The 18,284-nt window shown below is 39.2% G+C and overlaps 1 protein-coding gene across 1 annotated transcript; it reads right to left on the reverse strand.

The window, feature by feature from the left end:
- Nucleotides 1–874: 874 nt before the first annotated feature.
- On the reverse strand, nt 875–17,660 carry gigyf1b (GRB10 interacting GYF protein 1b). Its single transcript, XM_039675667.2, has 26 exons — nt 17,388–17,660; nt 15,281–15,732; nt 15,079–15,142; nt 13,423–13,552; nt 13,189–13,284; nt 12,941–13,061; nt 12,428–12,530; nt 12,161–12,354; nt 11,869–12,086; nt 10,981–11,086; nt 10,620–10,781; nt 10,399–10,523; nt 10,089–10,320; nt 9,834–10,000; nt 8,638–8,735; nt 8,456–8,553; nt 8,289–8,362; nt 7,429–7,563; nt 7,150–7,350; nt 6,724–6,905; nt 6,475–6,632; nt 6,224–6,387; nt 5,031–5,075; nt 4,455–4,566; nt 1,733–4,095; nt 875–1,652 (listed from the first exon to the last, which is right to left on the reverse strand). The coding sequence occupies exons 3-25, from the start codon at nt 15,111–15,113 to the stop codon at nt 4,046–4,048; spliced, it is 3,006 nt and encodes a 1,001-aa protein (XP_039531601.2). The 5' UTR covers nt 15,114–15,142; nt 15,281–15,732; nt 17,388–17,660; the 3' UTR covers nt 875–1,652; nt 1,733–4,045.
- Nucleotides 17,661–18,284: the final 624 nt, after the last annotated feature.

Consider the following 18,284-nt stretch of genomic DNA (forward strand, 5'->3'; position numbering starts at 1 on the left):
TGGCAACACCTGCTGGAAGTAAGCGCGTGTTGCTGACTGACGGGGAGGAGAGTTTGTACATGAGAAAAGCTCTTCTCTGAGGTAATAATTTGAATACTACCAAATTTAAATGTTACTACAGCTCGCTGACCAACAAATCAAAATAACCATGCTTTGACTTGTGAGGTTAGAAGGGCTCGAATTGATTTCAATTCATTGTAAATCATTTCAATGAGTCGTTTGTCAAAACGCCTCAACTTTAACAAATAGCTCGAGGCGTATCAGGACAGGGTTTGAGCACTTAAACCTTATGCCCTGTTCTAAACGGTACAAAAGGGTGATGCTGGGTTTCTTTAGGGGAATCAAAAGGTGAAAAGAGGGTTATGCTCTCTAAAGATTCAGAAGAACTGAAAATTTGTAGACAAAGTAGCCTACGATGATTTTTTTTTTTTTTTGTATTTATTTTTTGGCAATTTAATTTACCTTATTGAATTAAAACGTTTGAGAGCTACAATCATCACGGAATCTTCAAGACAATCTCTATGAGGTTCTGAAGCAGAAGTGTGATAATACTGCCTCATAGTGGAGAACAGCCGCAAAGTAGGAGTCAAATCTGACTACCGGGTACATTTGCACAGGACTAAAAACAACTGTAATCTAAACCAGGGGTTCTCAACTCTGGCCCTGGAGGTCCACTTCCCTGCAGAGTTTAGCTCCAAACATGATCAAACACACCTGCCTGTAACTTTCTATTAAGCCTAAAGCCCATGATTAGCTTATTGAGGTGTGTTTAATTAGAGTTGGAGGAGCTAAACTCCATGAATGGCTCTTGAGGGCGAAAGTTGAGAAACCCTGGTCGACACCCACAGTAATAGCAAAATAATGACCAAAAAGCTCAATATTTACATTTTTTTTATTTTCGATTTAACATATTTTGATCTTTTCAAAGAAAACCTAAGCCCCATATTCTGTACATACTCACCTTATTTAAAACTCAAAAAATTTAAATGATGAATTGATAGAGGAAGGCAAACCTCTTTTTTTAACCTTTACAATTCTTTTTTTATATTCAGTATGTGCCAATATTCATCATCAACCTTTATCTATACATGTCAATAGTTGCAGTTAATTACTTGAACATTAACATACCAACAATACATAGAAACACTGTGGAAACATCCCACAGCCTGGTATGATGAGTAAAGTCAATGTAGGGGAAACATCCTCAGCCAGGCTTCGACTCCTTTAGATGACCGAATGGTGTACATACAGCCTGTGCTGTTATTCTAATAAGCGTTACATTAAATTTCAAGCAGGGCAGTTCTATTTTTTACAATTAAGGCATGTGAAACACCCAAAATGATGGCCTAAGATGGACAGAACTCAAACCAGGACCAAAATCATTTACATTATTTACAGCGCACCCAGTCCACATCTCTCGCGAGCAAGACGGGAGAATGTAAGAGCGTCTTTCTACAGACACATACAAAGTCTCTCCACGCACCTAGTCTGTCTGTGGCTCCCATTTTACGTCTCTTTCTTGAAAGAGAGAGGAAGCGAAAAACAAGAGAAGAGAAAGTGGTGGTCTCTTGCTCAATCCAGTTTGACGACATCAGAAGATATGTTCTGGTGCATGTGACGGTCCAAGCAGGGTTACGTCCATCCTTGAAGAACTGAAAAACAAAAAATAACAGGATTAAATCACAAGCACAATGAGTAAAATAGTTCAGAATCTCAGGCTTTCGCATCTCACCTGCTTCGCTGCAGTTCGGTTGTTTCAACTTACATCCATGAACTCCTTTCATGTCAACAATTTCTGTAATAGTCCCAATTTCTCATTGTATAACAGACAATCATGACAGGTCTGTGTCCTTGAGGTTTAGTTCAAGTGAAAAAACGAGGGGAGTTTGTGTCCGTCCATCTCCTCCTCTCCAAACATTCATCACATCTAGACTCCTCAACCCTCAGCAGGGAAGGGAGTTTTTGAAGAAATGATTGATAGACGTGAGAATCTGCGGTTTCTCCACACAGTAATCTTCTCAAAAAGGCATAAAGGGTTTTTCAAATCAAACATTCAAAATGAACACTTTTTTTCAAATGCTATAGGACTCTCCTTCATTTGATAGTGTTGCAAGAGAGCAGTGGGGATTGCAGCACAAAGGATGCAGAAAACTCCATCGCTTTGGTGTGGATGAAAAAGATCCACACGTACTCCCTCTGTCTCTCTGTGTGTAGCACTAAATGCAGCTGGTTGCCACTCCTTTCCACACTCCAGGATGGCATTTGAGATAGTGCTGATATCCTCTCCGTGCTTGTTTTTAGTCTTTGACTTTTTTTTTTACAAAAATATATTCCAGTCAGAATAAAGAGTGAAATACGTTTAAAGCAGGAATCTTTTCTTTTCTACAGATCAAGTACCACGATGTCCTTCGTTCTGATCCTCAGTCTCTTCCTATCCAGGTGAATAAACATTTGATGCAAAACGTCACATATTTCGATCCCAAAACCAATGTATTGGGGGAAATAGATGTCTTTCAAAGTAAAAAAAAAGAAAATACTGCTACACACTGTGGATCCTTGGCTCTCAATGGCCCTGTATCAAGAGCGCAAGTAACAAGATGGAAAAACAACAGTTCCATCAAGATGTTGGGAGACAAACTCAATCTCCGGGTGACGTGAAAGTTCTGGAAGAGCACCAGCCGGAGACCGTAAGCTCAGTGAGGGCCATGCGCTCAGATAACAGGCATATTCCGAATGGTGAGGCGTGTCCCATTTCGCTCGAGACACTCAAGCCTTGTTATAGACACGCTGTTATACATAGTTTCTTTTGGAATACATTCATTCATAATACAACATCCTCATGAGGCAAAAAAACAAAACAAAAAAAAACTAACAAATAAAAACATTATTCAAAAATACAAGGTAGCAGCCTAGAAAGTGCTCCAACTGATAAAGTTCGAATACTTTGTATAGAACAATAAAAAAATAATTCATTCATCCTTTTTCAACAGCAAAGAAAAAGTAACAACTGACATACAGGATCACAGCGCCCTCATGACTGTCTCAAAACACCAGCCAACAGAATCCACACACACGCTTTCTGGACAGAAGGCAATAGTTCACATCGTGGACAGAGAATGAGTGATTGGGGAAGAGATGAAATGTAAGTGTATTTTGTGGACAGACAACAGAGGAGCTACATTTAAACACAAAACAAACCCCGGTTGCCCTCTTAGAACAGAGGCAAACGGGCCAAACAGCACCTCAGTCACGCTTTGAAACACTGAAGGGTAAAAACGCAATGCTTGACTGTCCTATCGGTCTCTTTAAGAGCCTATGTACAAACACTAACTTCTTCTGCCCATTCACACACACACTTTAGCACACACGCTCAATGAAATACAAAAATTGTGTTGAACAAAATAAAAGCATGGCATTTGTTTTATACAGGTAAGCAATAAAATTTGTGCAGACTTCATCTCTTACGCACACACAGAAATCCTCATAACCTATCCTACGTTTTTTGTTTTTTTTTATCTTTTTTGTTTTTTTTGTTAAACAAGTGCAAATCTTCAAGTTTTCAAATTCATATTTCTATAGCTTTACCAAGAACATAAAAAATACAACAGTGTTTGTCTGTTAGGAGAGACGCTCGACTAATCTCCCCAAAGAACGTTTCTCAACCTCCGTGTTCGATACGGCGGAACCCACTCCGTTCCTACCTCTCGTATGTGTACTCATACAAATATTCAACACATAATATATGCAACAATATATTCACACATTTTGCATTGTAAAAAAAGGACAAAAACTCCATTTCAAATATGAAAACATTAAAGTGCAATGGTTTAGGTAAGGTGCTTTACTGAAGGGATGCGGAAGAAGAACTCCTCTTCACACGAACCTCCTTCTGCTCCTCTCACAGTGCAGAGTGAGAGAAGGAGGGAGAAAGAGAGGGGGCGTGAACAAATATTGCCCCACCCCTTCCCTCACTGAGCAGTGCACATTCCTCTGCTGATTTGCTCCAGGTTTAAGGCCTCAGGTAAACTCAAGTAGACGGGTTGGGTCAGTAATCCTCCACCTGCTCCAGCTCACCTCCCCCCAGGAATGAGTAGCCTGCGGAGGTGGGAAACAGGAGAACAGAGGTTGAAAGGTCTGAGGGTTCGCAGTTTCTACAAGAAATGTCCCATCTGGGAATATCCTAATGACTAATTCATAAACATTCCTTGAACTTTTTTTCCCCTTGAAGCAGGGTAGAAAACGCTTTTCAATAAGCATATCAGTAAACGGATCCTCCTCTCTAGATGAGGATCTTACTATGACCCAGACAGCAAGAATTTGACTAGGAGCCAAAGCACAGATTAAAACAACAGTAGTTGCGAGGGTCATTCTAGGTAATGTATGCATGCTGACGGGTAAAACTGAATGCAACCCAGCAGGGGTGCGTGAGTGTTTATGAAAGCATGCACACTAACCGAGGATACTGGGGTCAGTGTGGAGCATCATGCTAGGCTTTTTCTTTGCTTTTCCTCCCTGAGTGTCAAACACACTGCTGCCCTTGCTCATGTGAGCTGCCTGGAACATTGACTTGAGGAGAAACAACAGAAGACTTTAAAATACAACAATGGACAAGCAAAAGGGCAAGTGATAAATCCAGATGTATCCAAATTAGGGCTGCAACTAACAAATATTTTAATAGTTAGTAATGATATATAACTATGTAGTATGTACCAATTTACTAATGCTCTCTCTCTCGCACAATCTCGGACACACTCGGCCTCTCTCTCGCTCGTAGAGTTCGTTTTGCCTTTGCCTCAGTCCGGTGCCTCATTGATCTACTCCATTACGCGCTCAACTCAAATTTGTTTAATTTATACTCAAAGATCTCTGCGAATTATTGCCTGCCGTAATAATCGCGCAACACAACGAATCGATAATGAAATTCATTGCCAACTATTTTAATAATCGTTGTTGCAGCCCTAATGAAAATAATTACTGATATCATGATATCGAAGATTATAATATGGAATGTCTTTTTTTTTTTTTTTTACCTGCAGGGGGAAGTTCATGTTCAATCCAGAGACTTCCTTGGATAGCTGTGGAAAATTTCAGTACATTAAGACTAGGGATGCAACGGTACACGGTAAAATCCCGGACCGTTCGGTCAGCCCTGCACGGGACAATCTACCCTCGTGTCCCGCGGGACTTCGGTTTTGCAATAGAGTTCGTGCGGATCCTTTTCCCGTATTTTCCGCACTATAAGGTGCACTTAAAAGCCTTTAATCTTCTCAAAAAACGACAGTGTGCCTTATAATCCGGATCGCCTTATGGAATTAGTTAACAACGCTCCGCGTTATTAAATTCGCCCGCGAACTCACGCTCGTGTCCAGCATATGCCCGCTTTGTCACACGGCGCTGCTCGCGCGTCACAGATGTTCAAAAAAACCGCTCCCCGTTCACAGTACCGGGTCGTCTCATTCAAAACAGCGAGCCGTTGCTGCAGCGAGCCGCCGCACATTGAATATATGAGTCAGGCTGCGAATGTACGTTGTGCCCGCCCCAGCGCGCTCACGCTTACTAAATAAACGCCTCACCAGGCTCCGGCTCCGCGCACTCGCTACATTCCCAGCACATCTAGTGGATGCATAACGCAAACCCAGTCAAACGTTTGACTGCAGTTTTGCACAATAATCTCTCAATAGTGGATGAGTAAATAACATTGCACTTTGTATCCTGAATGAAGTTTTTTTTAATTATATTATTTTGCTCGGCTCTTTTTATTCAAACCACAAGCTAATTTATGTTTGTTAAAGGTAAAAGTGCACTTTTTCTTTCACATTGATCACTTTATATACCAGTTATCAAGGTTTGGAATTGGGATCCACTTGAATATTCTAAAGTGTGTTTGTTTACATTTTGTATTTTATAAGTGGTAGTTGAAGAGGTTGTATTACTTAGTTCTGTTCAGTACAGACTAGAGTGTTAATTTATTTCATACACATTGATGTTCTTCCTACTGTGACATTATGTTAATGCATATAAGAAAAATAAAACATATTTTTGGGATGAAATAGCAGTCTCTTTCTGCACAAAACATGTACCGAAACCGAACCGAGACCGTGGCCCAAAAACCGAGGTACGGACCGTACCGTGGGCTATCTGTACCGTTGCACCCCTAATTAAGACTATTGCATGCATAAAAAAAAAAAGACAACACACAAAAGAAAAATTGATATTTAGAAACCTGCTGCTGTTGTCTCTGGTGGTTTGCTTTCTGTTTGGCACGGCGCTCCAGGAACTGCTTGGCAAACTCTTTGGCTTCAATGGTATCGCCGAGATAAATGCGGATAAAGTCATTAACTTCATACGGAGACTCTACTTCCTTCAGATACGCCACAATGGTGGGCACTACAGAGAGAAATATAAGAATGCTAATTTCAGTTCCTCTTGGAATAGAGAGCAGGAAGACAAGCAAACAACAAATGTGACAGTTACCATCTAGTGAAGAGGAGTTATTTGCAGAACTGTTGAGAGCATGAAGCATCTGTTCACACCAAGTGGTGAAACCGTCCTGAGGTTTCATCCCTTGAAGAAGCTTCAGAAGCCTTTCCTCGTCATCAGTACGCTTACGCCGATTCAGCAAGTACTGATCACTGTGAACACGGACACGTTTGAGGTGAACACTGCGTGTAAAAACATTGGTTTATATGGAGAGGTAAATTGTGTGAGTGTAAATTTGTGTACCCGAGAGAGGGACTGCTGCGGCTGTTCTTTAGGCCAATGTTGCGATGGCTGGCCTGGTTCTTCATGGCCTCATCCCACATGCCCATAGCAGGGTTTCCACCTCCAACCTTCCCTTCCATACTAGATCCTGACCACATCCCAGCTGGCCCATCACTCCACTGACCCATAGTCAAGCCTCCATGCTGATTTGAAACACACATGAAGAGTTAAAGCAGAAGAAACAATTTCCTTCTAACAGCAAGTGAAATAACAGTAACTAATACAAGGAAGACCTCATAAAACATTCCCAAATGAAAACGTTCAGAATGCACATGAATGTCATCCTTCAGGAGCACTTTACAAAAACACCCCAAACTAATTTCCAGCCATTCGGATGCAGTTTTAAACAGATTTCAACTGCTCATGTGGATGTCAAGATGTTTATACCCTTTGCTGTGCTCTCTGCTGCTGCTGTAGTTTGAGAAGTCTCTCTGCCTCCAACTCTAGGAGTCCCATGCTCTTTCCTGAAGCTTTGCCTAGAGAGAGAGCTCCTGCCTGGCTTCCACTCCACCCTGTGCCCCCTGACATGCTCTGCTGCTGGCTCTGCTGCAGAAACTTCATGATCAACTCCTGCTGCTGACGACACTGCTGTAAAACACAAAGGTGTTGGACTTTAAACATTTCATAGTGCAGCAGTTGTGGCCCAGTGTGTGAGAGGACGCTCACCTGTTTTCGTCTATAAAGATCCTCCTCCTCTCTCCTCTTCTGTTCCTCCTGCTGCCGGCGCTTTTCCTCCCTCCGTTTCCTCTCCTCTTCTTCACGCTTCACCCTGAGTTCAGCTTCACGCCTCTCCTGCTGGATCTAACACATGGGCGGCACATGCTCAATTCACAAAGTCAACACGAAACGTGATCACCTAGATGAGCTGTCACAGTGCAGCATGTTTTTTACGTCAACGCTAGGGATGTATACAGCAGGGCTTGCATAAACTAGTAAGGTAGTTAATAATCTAAGCACTAGTTGGCATTGTCGGTAACCATTAAGTACTAAAACGTACAATAACCGTAACTTCATATCGACAAGCTTTTTTTTCTTAACACAAAACTACTAGCCATGACCGCGACTAAAGATAGTATACAATGACAGTGAATAGACTATATTATATATCTTATTCAAAATATAGATGTATGTTTCGATTTACTGTTCAAGACCTGTGAAATGGTATATGAGGATGCTAATGTTGTAAAATAACCCTAGGCTAACTGTTAAAATCAATTTTATTAATAAGTGTATGCACATATTGTTTAACATCAAAGGTGGAGATTTGCATGTCAATTGACAACTGGTAAAATTCTAAATGAAACATTTTGGTTTTATAATAGATGTTAGAGACATGTTTGTTGCAAAAATTGGTCAATTAATAAACATATTTTGCCTTTGTTTCTTATTTTAAATTAACAAACCACAAATACTTCTATAAAATGCCATTGATCAAGACAAAACCAATAAACTTCAGCACGACTGACGACTTAAGTCTAGAATATGTTGAATGGAAGTTTAATTTGAAGATTAAATAAGTTGCCTACTTTCTGCAAATGTTCAAGAGTTGGACCCTGAGTGGAGCTACTCATGGTTAAGTCCCACAGACTGGTCTCACCGCCTAAAAACGAAAGATCAGAAAAGCCATTGTGTGAAGAATAAGACTTCACAAAATAAAGTGGCTATTACAAAGCATCATTGCAACTGGTAGTACCTGACTGCTGAGAGACTGAGGTAGGCATGTCCCACAAGGGCCCGGTATCTGGCACTGACATGGACCTGTTCATCGCAGGCATCCCAGTCTCCCCACACCTGAGACACAAAAGCATCACTCACAAACCCAAAACACATCATGTATATACTTGGTTAGCTTATTCATTAATCGCAAGGGGTTACCGGTTTATGTGCTGAAATCTCATCTGAAGTTGTTGGTACAGGGCTGCAGTGGCAGCTTGTTCTAATTGTTTCTTTAACAGCTCCTGGTCCATGTTCCCCTAAAGGAACAGAAAAAAAAGACTAAAATTTACTTCTATTTAATATTTTAAACTTTTTTTTTTTTTTGGATAGTGGAGAACAGTAAGGCAATGATGGTGAAGGACAGGAGGATTTGGGAACAGGAAGAAACCTTGAAATGGGAACCGAAATTGGATTGCCCATGATGCTACGATATGTCAGAGCACTGCCCCCAAGGTTATAGCACCAACAACTACTTGAGTATTTTATAAAAGCAATAAGCAACCTGAGATTTGCTTGATTACACATTTAAGAACAGTCCATAACCTGTAAAGCTTACTGTATCATAACTAATACAAACATTTCTAGGACAATAAATGATGTTTTTAGCAAGTAAACGGGCTTTTAGTATTATTCTAAAAATGATCCACCTTTAGTGGTAAATGTGTCTTTTTGCTGTAAAATCTTTATTGATTTTTATGAAGTAAATGTAAGAGTAAAATTTATATTCTTAGTAATATTTCAAGATGGACATTCAAGCAACTCAGGTCTATTTGATTATCCATGTATTCGTTTTTTGTTTTGTTTTTTTGTTTTTATAGAGAAATGTAAGTATCAAGGAATGTCAATCATCATCAATCATCATTTGTTTCGGTTCCCACAATAATATGTATATGTAGTCTGTTATAATGTTATAAAGATCTCATTGATTTACATTACAAGCTATAAGAATTTCATCTTACGTTTTGGCCATATAAATATAAGAAACTGCACCAATTTACAGATTTTTTGCTCAGTTTGGGCCTCTAACTAAAACTGATGTTTTTTTTTTTTACTAGAGTATGAGCTCCATATTCTACTATAGTATGCCATAGTAAATGAGCCATAAAAGCCTGATGTATCAAATAGAATACTCAAAAAAAAAGCATTCTAATTTTTTTCTTCACATTTTGTCTGAAGGTTAAAAAAAATAGTTCAATTTAAAAAAAAAAGAAAAGAAAATTCAGACTACTATTTCACGTGAGCATGACAGGGTTAAAAATAGTAAAATATTTGTAAGACAAAACCCTGAGTGGCTTATTGCTAATACATGACAAAGTTTCATGAAACTCTTTTTGGAATAATTCCCAGTTCCTCACCAGAAGCGGAGGAGGGGAGGGGCCAGGAGAGAAAGGCACACGTCCCCACATCTTGATAACCTCGCCCAAGGGCTGAAATCCCTCATCACAGCCACGTTTGACTAGCAGGTTAATGGCGAAATACCCCGCTTGATACCACTCACACATCTCCACTGTAGTGAATGGACCTGAAAGAGAGACAACCAAGACAGCTCAATATTTTAAGCTGTAATAAAAACCTCCACTTATGATCATTGATGCGGTAGTGAGCTTTACCTTGAATCTCCCCTTGAGGGTCTTTGTAGAACCACTTCATTGCGGATTCGTGGGAAAGGGGCAGAGCGCTAGCGGAGTGCGGGAGAGTGTGCGGGGTTGAGTGAGAGTGTGTGTGGGAATTCGGGTGATTGTGAGTGTGTGTCACGTTGATGTGGCTCTCCTGCAGAGCTTGAGTGAAACATTCTTCTTCGAGGGACGTGTCTTGCAGAGACGCCACCATCTTCTCAGCCTCCTTTAAAAGACAGATCTTTTTTTTAACTTTACGCTTCTATCTTAAGAATGTAGAGCAACAAAAATAAGCAACACTGACCTGCTGAAGGTGCTTCATGCCATCTTCCTCCTCGGTGTCTCCGCCAACTGTTGGACGGTCAGTACCAGTGTTTGAGGGAGGAAAGGAGCTCTTCATCTGAGGTGTGGTGCCAACTAAAGCTGCATCTATAAGAACAAACGCAATGCTATTGTGTTCCATTGAAAGTTCTTGATACAAAAAGGAAAAAGGCTCGAGAAAAAAAAAAGCAAAAGAAAGTGTACCTTTGGCTGGCTGGGGTGCAGGTTTGAAGGGAGGAGGAGCTATGGGTTTGGGAGTCTCTTGCTCTGGAGGGTGCACAGGAGCAGGAGCAGACACAGCATGAGGAGATGATGATGATGACTTCCTGTCGCCATCCCACACAGCTGTTGCCTCGCACTCTTCAGCTAAAATAAGAAGAGACAAATTTAGAAAAGTGTTAAAAAAAGTGAGAAAACATTTCAGCATGAGAAATGAAGACACAAATGGTTTAATGCCAATCTAGGTCAGATGATCCAGAATAGAGGGCAACATCCAATTTTTGTAAAATATACGACATACTGGATCACATCAAATGAGCTTCTGAAATACTATGCGTTTTCTTACGTTTATCAGCAGGGCTGTCTGTCTTCTCCTGACTACTCTCCTCTTCCTCCTCCAGAGCCTCAAATTCCAGTTCCTGGTCTTCGGGGATTGCATCTCTGGAGTTTTTCTGAAGGGTCACACAAACCTCATTTAATACATTTCATTTTTTACTTAAAGGGATACTCCACTTTTTTTTTGGAAATAGGCTCATTTTACCACTCCCCCACAGTTAAACAGTTGGGTTTTACCGTTTTCGAATACATCCAGACGATTTTCTGATATTTAGAAGAATATCAGTAACCAGACAGTTTCTGGTCTCATTGACTTCCATAGTATATTTTTTTTCCTACTATGGAAGTCAATGAGACCAGAAACTGGCTGGTTACTGATATTCTTCTAAATATCAGAAAATCGTCTGGATGTATTTAAAACCCAACTGTTTAACTCTGGGGGAGTTGTAAAATGAGCCTATTTCCCAAAAAAGTGGACTATCCCTTTAAGAATGCATCTTAACTTGGGCTGGGCGTTATATATCGGTTATCGGATGACATTGTTGTGCGAATCTCATCAGTAAATCCGGTTCCTTGATTAGTAGTAAATCGCTATCACCTGCTATCAGATGGAGTGACATTTACTACACAGAGCCGTGGTTCACTGACAAGCTTGAGCCATATCGCATTAATTATCGCAGGCGATACGTCCATGACAATTAATGCGATATGGCTCAGCTTGTCAGTGAACTACGGCTCTGTGTAGTAAATGCCACTCCATCTGATAGCAGGTGATCGCGATTTACTACTAATCAAGGAACCGGCTTAACTGACGAGATGCGCATAACAAAGTCATCCGATATATATATATCGCCCAGCCCTAATCTTAACTACATAGTATTTGAGGTCACAAGCAAACCTTGATGCACATGAAGGCCCCAGAAGAATCAAAGGTTCCCATCTCCCCCTCTTCTTCATCAGTGCACCATTCAGGCAGGCCATCTCGATCTTCCTCTCCTCCCTCACTTCCAGCCCTTCTCCGTCCACCTTCTCCATCTCGGAAGTCAAAGTCAAACTTCCTACGACGGCCGTCCCCACTGGCATGATCCCGCCAACCTGCGGAACGAGGACCCCCGTCTAGATGAGAGAGAAGACAAGTTTAAACAAAGAAATATAATAATACAAATGAATTTAATGAAAAATGAATGAACCTTCACGACGACATCCGGCAATCCTCCAGCTTCCCCCAGGATCTGTCCCATCATCTTCCTCCGCCTCCTCTCTGAGCGTCCGCCAGTTATCGCTGTCTGAGCGCGTATAGTCCTTCCTGCTTACTGCTCCGCCCTCCTCAAATCCACCACGTCCACCTTCACGCCTCAAGGGCTTCTCGAAGCGCCGCTCACCTCTAAAACAGAAAATATTATATTAATGATCAGCATAAGAGAACATCTCACTTATATGCACTGTATATTACCCACCTGTCATCCCAGCTCTGGCTGCGGTGCATCTCTCGTCCTCGGCCAAACCCAACCTCTTCATCCACACTTCTTTGGTAGAATCCACCTTCTCCTCTGCCTCTCCCTACAGAAAAACAAAAGATTATTAAGTATTTTAAATAGTTTTCTATTAACAATATAAATAAAAAAGTAATATATATTTATATAAAACATAATACATTTCTTGGGAAGAGGTGGAATGTGACCTTGACATTTCTTTGTAATTATATATATATTAAAAAAAAAAAAAAATATGAAGAAACGCATGTAGCTGGAAAGATGATCTTCATTGTAGTCACACATACAGACACACACACACACAAAAAAATCTAATTAATTTCACACTCATGTCCATACAGAAATAATTTTATAAATAAATCATGTAATTTCAGCACGTGGAAAAACAATGACCGGTTTCAAAGTTTTTCTAAGCACTCGCCACTTCAGCTGACCAGATAGTCCCGTTCCAAACTCACACCAATGGTCACAACCCACCTCGACCTCCTCGAGTGCTTGTGCTTCCACGCCCTCTAGCTACACCTGTTGGTACAGCGCCACCTCCTTTACCCATAAGCCTTAGCACAGCCACACTGTTCACAGACATCGAGAAGTTTCTCTGAAAGGTGAAAGGAAAAATCAATCAAAAAGATGACTGATCTATTTACAACGAACAATATCATTCATGTTTATCCAAAGAAATTAGATTCTTGTGACAATCACAAGACGCATCAGTGAAGACTCACCTGTTCCTCCTCAGTCAGGGGAACCAAGGCCAATGGCTGCTGAGGCTCATCCTGCAGGATAGCAGCAAACTCCTTATCCTGCATGTCCTCAGGGATCTTAACACACAAAGCAAATCTCAGGTAAGAATGTAATGGACAAACACTTATTGACTACTACAAAGAAAAAAAACCTTGAGTAATAGAGGCGGCCTTTAATTGATTAGACTTTTACTACAGATGGCTTGAGTCCCTCACCTTGTTATCTTTGACATAAAGTGCTAACATCTCCTCGCGGCCATAGCGGTAGTCGGCCAACTTGGACTTTGGCATTGCAGGGGAAGCGGGAGGGGACGTCACACTCCCCCCTCTTGATAGTGCACGGAGCCTGAAGAAAGCAGACACTGTCATGACTATTTATATAATGATTCTGGATTCAATATTGTGTATAAGCAGAAAACAAGAGGAGAAATTGATTTTTTTTTAATTATCAAAAAAAAAAAAAAAAACACACACAGATTAGTTTACTCAAAGAGGAAACATCTGTTTCCTCCTGCTGACACTTATGGAGGAAGCCAGATTTTTTTTTTTTTTCATCTACAATAGACAGTCCCTCCAGGATTTCACGATTTTTTTGTGTGATTTTTGCGATCAAAATGACTGATTTTGTGTTGGTAATTTCCAAAAATTTGTGACAAAATTTGCGATTTATATATAACATTTGCCATAATAGTATTCAGTCTTTCCAGGAAAACGCTGAGTTTTTTTTGTGATTGTTGCGGGCAAAAATTGATTGATTACGCGGCCCGTTTTCTTTAAAAATGCGATGGAATATGCGGGATATTTATGCAATTTTATGCGAGGAATTTGCAAAAATTGAGGGAACTTGCAAAAATTGTGGTTTGATGAAAAAGAGAAAAAAAGTGATTCCCCCAACATCCTGTTCTCACTAGGCTAATGTAAGAGTCATTTCTTGTTAATTCCTTTGATAAGCAAGCATACTACATCATAGAAAGTGCTGGGAATATTTAATTTCTCATCTTGTTTTATTTCAGACTGTAACGAGTGTAAATAAGGTGTGGCCCCTTTAAGAGCTCTCTGCAGTGTTATATGTGCGCCTCGAACACCCCATGTGTGCGGGTGATTTCTGTTTGATGCTACTTCTTTTATCTTATGTTGTTTATTAAGTAACGTTGTGACAGTAGAACGTGTGACAGACAGTTATACGAGTTCGATTTGTGAGATGTCGATCGCCTCCGTGAGTCTGTCTGGCGTCGCGTAATTGCGTCACTTCATAACGTTCCCATGGAAACAGGGGGAAATGGCTGCTCTTGTGTGAAGCAAACGCAACATTTCAACTTTCTGCTAAGATACATACATGTGACGTTTTTTGCAACGAAAATGCGAGGATTATGAAATTATGCAAACCCCGCATATTTTGCACGGAAATCGGCAATTTATGCGGCGAAAGTGCGGCGTATTTGAAAAAATGCGGCCCCCGCATAAATATGCGGACTTTGGCTGATTTTTACATTGAATTCAGCGATCGCATAAAATCGCGTTTTTCTGGAGGGACTGAATAGAATGTGGCAGTTTAGAAATTTATAGCATATCATACAAATAAAGAAAATCAGATTATCCAGCACATTTTAAAACTTGTTTAACAGGGTAAAACAATTAACTTCATGTTTCTAGATGTGCTGCATTAGTTAGAACTTAGATCAGATCAATGGAAGAAAAAGTGTGCTCCTCAAACATACTGCCAAAGAGTCTAAATCTTTATCCTTCAATCATCAAAGTGCAAAAAAGTACATGCTTGAAGTGCAAAAAACACTCTGCAAGTACCAAACGCAAGTAAATATTGATTTTGGCGAGTTTCGGCCAAGGGGTTGGTAACTGAAAAAGTTATATTACCATTCTGGACCGAAGTTAAGTGTCTCAGCAGTCATATTCTGTGTGTCCAGAGGGCTCAAGGGTTCTGTTATTAAATGACAAAACAAAGCATTGAGGTTTCTGAGTCTCATTTATCATTCAACATACACACATCGAAATATAAGACGTTATTAATATAAAACAATAAAAAAAGCATGTCATGGGAAGGGGTCAGTGTGCTTACCACGTCCAAAGAACAGGACTGTACAGGAGCAGGATAAACGGGGGGACAGGAATGCTGCGGTTCTGTGCGCTGAGGTGGACTTGGTAATTCTAAACTCTGTATTAATATTATTATAGCTGCCAGTTTTAGGTAGATAAAGGCTGATGAATATCTAGCGAGATATAAGAGCTCCAAAAGATGGCACACACCCTAATGTGCCAGTAACTATAGATCTTTAAAAAAGATTCAGCAAATTGAAAACACTTTACAGAGGAAAAATACACCAATTAAGAATTTGTGGCAGCATAAACAGCAACTGCTGTTGGACAAAAACTTTCAGGGCAGTTTGTAATGCTGTAACTAACTATTGCTGGGTAACTCTCCTCTCTAATCTTGATCTCTTTTATTTATATTCTGTATTTTTATGAATTATTTTTTACATATGCAAGCCTTCAGCTCCCAACTTCTCACACCTGCAGACAAAAAAAAAAAAACGCTTATAATGCAAATATAAATCATGAAATGCAAGTGGCTTAAAGAGACAGAATCAGGATAGTTCTATTCAAATTATTAAATTCACTTTTCAGTAGTTTCAAACAATGATAATGTTCATTCTTTTCCGAGCAGTGAACGGTTGTACATCATAAAAAAAACAATTTCAACATTTTTCCAATTGTTGTTATGCATAAAATTTGTATGGATTCATGGACAGATTACATGGAAATCTAATTTAAATCACACCTACAGGTAGTGTAAAGTTATGTATAAAATACGAATACTATTACAACACTTTACAGTAACATTTTAAATGTATTTTCATATAGTCTAATCAATTGTAGCAAAAAAACAAATTCTTCTATTCATCTAAGTTTTTTTGTCCGTTCGAACAGAGATGGTGACAAAGAGGAAAAACTGCAGACTGCAGATTTAATTCAGCTTAATATTTTTAATTTTCATCATTTTTTCCCCTTTAATATATTTAGATATTTTCAGCTTTATTTCAACAATTATTTTAATAGTTTTAAGTTAAAACATAACACTGATCACAGGACTATTTAAGTAAATAACAATCACACACAATATTGACCAGTTGCAGAAACTTAATTATACACTATATAACATATATACATATCATTAATTTTACCATTCAAATAAAACAAACTGCTTTTAACCACCATAAATTCCAGATTTTTTACAGCTAAATGAACGCAAATAAACAACAAGAGTGAAAGACTTCTCAGTTTCTCAAAAATACCTACTAGTCACAATTTAGCTAATAATTTACTGACAGGCTATTTTGTCGGCAACGAAATTTAAATGCACATTTACCTTTTACTTGGTTTATGACACTAATAAAATCTACAATTTTAGCATGTGTATCAAAAAGCTCACAAATCAAATGTGACCACTGACAATCATTGATACCCTGACTGAATTAAAACTATAGTAGTAGACACTATAAATATTATATGCACCAATTACAGAAGTTTTAGCTGCATTATGAACATGTTTAATGGAAATGTATCATGCACACATTAAAGAAGAGCAACAGGAATGAAACAGCTATGGTCATGAAACTATTTCAACAAAACGTGTAAAAAATGTGCACATAAAATCAGTCAGTCAGCAGCACATTTATTATAGATGAAAACTGTAAAAACAACAACTTTTACAGGTGGGATTTAATCAACTAAATAACATTTATTTGTATATGCCAAAAGGGGAGCAAATAAAATAGCTCACCATCAACAAACTTTCCAAACTACAATCATAACTCCAGAAGCAACACAACCAGCTCAACGCAGCACTTATACAACACGGTTGAGCCACAGAGAAGCTTTCTAGTAAAGGTTAAGAAGTAATCTAATTATAATCAGCGAATGAGAGGTTTTAAGAAGACCATGAAAAGGAACCGCAGCGGAAAAGTCTGAATATGCTCGCGTTGCGCCCTCGCTGCAGGCCTTCACTAACGTTACTCCACTCTCCACTACGAGCCATATGAATGATACTGTGCGATTAGCTCGAACCACATAGATGTGCGATTAACACTCAAATGTGATTTCACCAACCAATACACAAAACACGCTAACGTAACCCAATGAAATGTAGAAAAGGATTTAGCACGTACCCTTTATGCAAACCTGCTGCTGGCCAGCTAGGCTAAACTAGCCAGCCACTGTTTTCTCCGGAGTTGGGTCTTCTTTAAAGAACTCACTCCTTCTGCACGTTCGTGCTTCGCAGTAACCGGTGGTTTCAACTGGTATGTCTCCGTTTTGATCACTTGTCTTGTGTGAGTTTCGATGTTTAATTGAATATATATTTTCCCGTATCTGCAACGGTCGCAATTTTTCTGTCTCGCTCGGTCGTCTTGTTGTTTGTGTTTTACAAAAATGGCTGTTGGACATGAACCACATGAGAAATTCATCCAATGAACTGCGATGTTCTTCTTCTTTTATTTTTGGTTGACGGCGGGTAGAAAACTACAACAGCGCATTACTGCCATCCACTGGCAGCGGGCGGCACAACATGTTTTTTTGTTGTTTTGTTTTATAATGTTATATTTTAATCATTAATACTATTATTATCATTTGTCATTGTGATTTTGCTTTATGTTGCATGACTTTCTTATATTAGCAAAACTACAATACAACCTTAGAGGACAAGTGTGTGAGGAACCACAAGTGTCATGGAAATAGTAATAAAGCATTTTACGTATTAATCAATAACCAATTGGATAATAAAAATAGGCATTAATACATTTGCTTACCAATTAATTAATGCAATGAATAAATGAATGAATGAATGAATTAAAACACTGCAAAGCAAAATACAATTGCAATGTAATTAATTTTTAAAAAGAATAAAAGCGATTGAAAAATAATTTATTCTTTTTAAAAAGGGATTTGCAAAAAAACAGCACTTAAGAATACAATAAGGAATTCAAATTGCACTTGAAAATACAAATTAAAAAGTATTGAACTATTTATTTATGTATTAATATTTTTTCACTAATAAAGGGTTTAAC

Source organism: Pimephales promelas, chromosome 23 (assembly GCF_988280905.1).
Source record: "Pimephales promelas chromosome 23, fPimPro1.hap1.1, whole genome shotgun sequence".
NCBI classification, from domain to species: Eukaryota; Metazoa; Chordata; class Actinopteri; order Cypriniformes; family Leuciscidae; genus Pimephales; species Pimephales promelas.

What these genes read in the sequence shown, in the direction of transcription:
- gigyf1b (XM_039675667.2), bottom strand. Translation starts at nt 15,113, where the DNA reads ATGACTGCTGAGACACTTAACTTCGGTCCAGAATG. An exon ending in ATCTTTATAGACGAAAACAG is followed by an intron (nt 7,351 to 7,428) that starts GTGAGCGTCCTC and finishes TGTGTTTTACAG; the next exon opens with CAGTGTCGTCAGCAGCAGGA. An exon ending in ACATGAACTTCCCCCTGCAG is followed by an intron (nt 4,567 to 5,030) that starts GTAAAAAAAAAA and finishes TTTCTCCTCAAG; the next exon opens with TCAATGTTCCAGGCAGCTCA.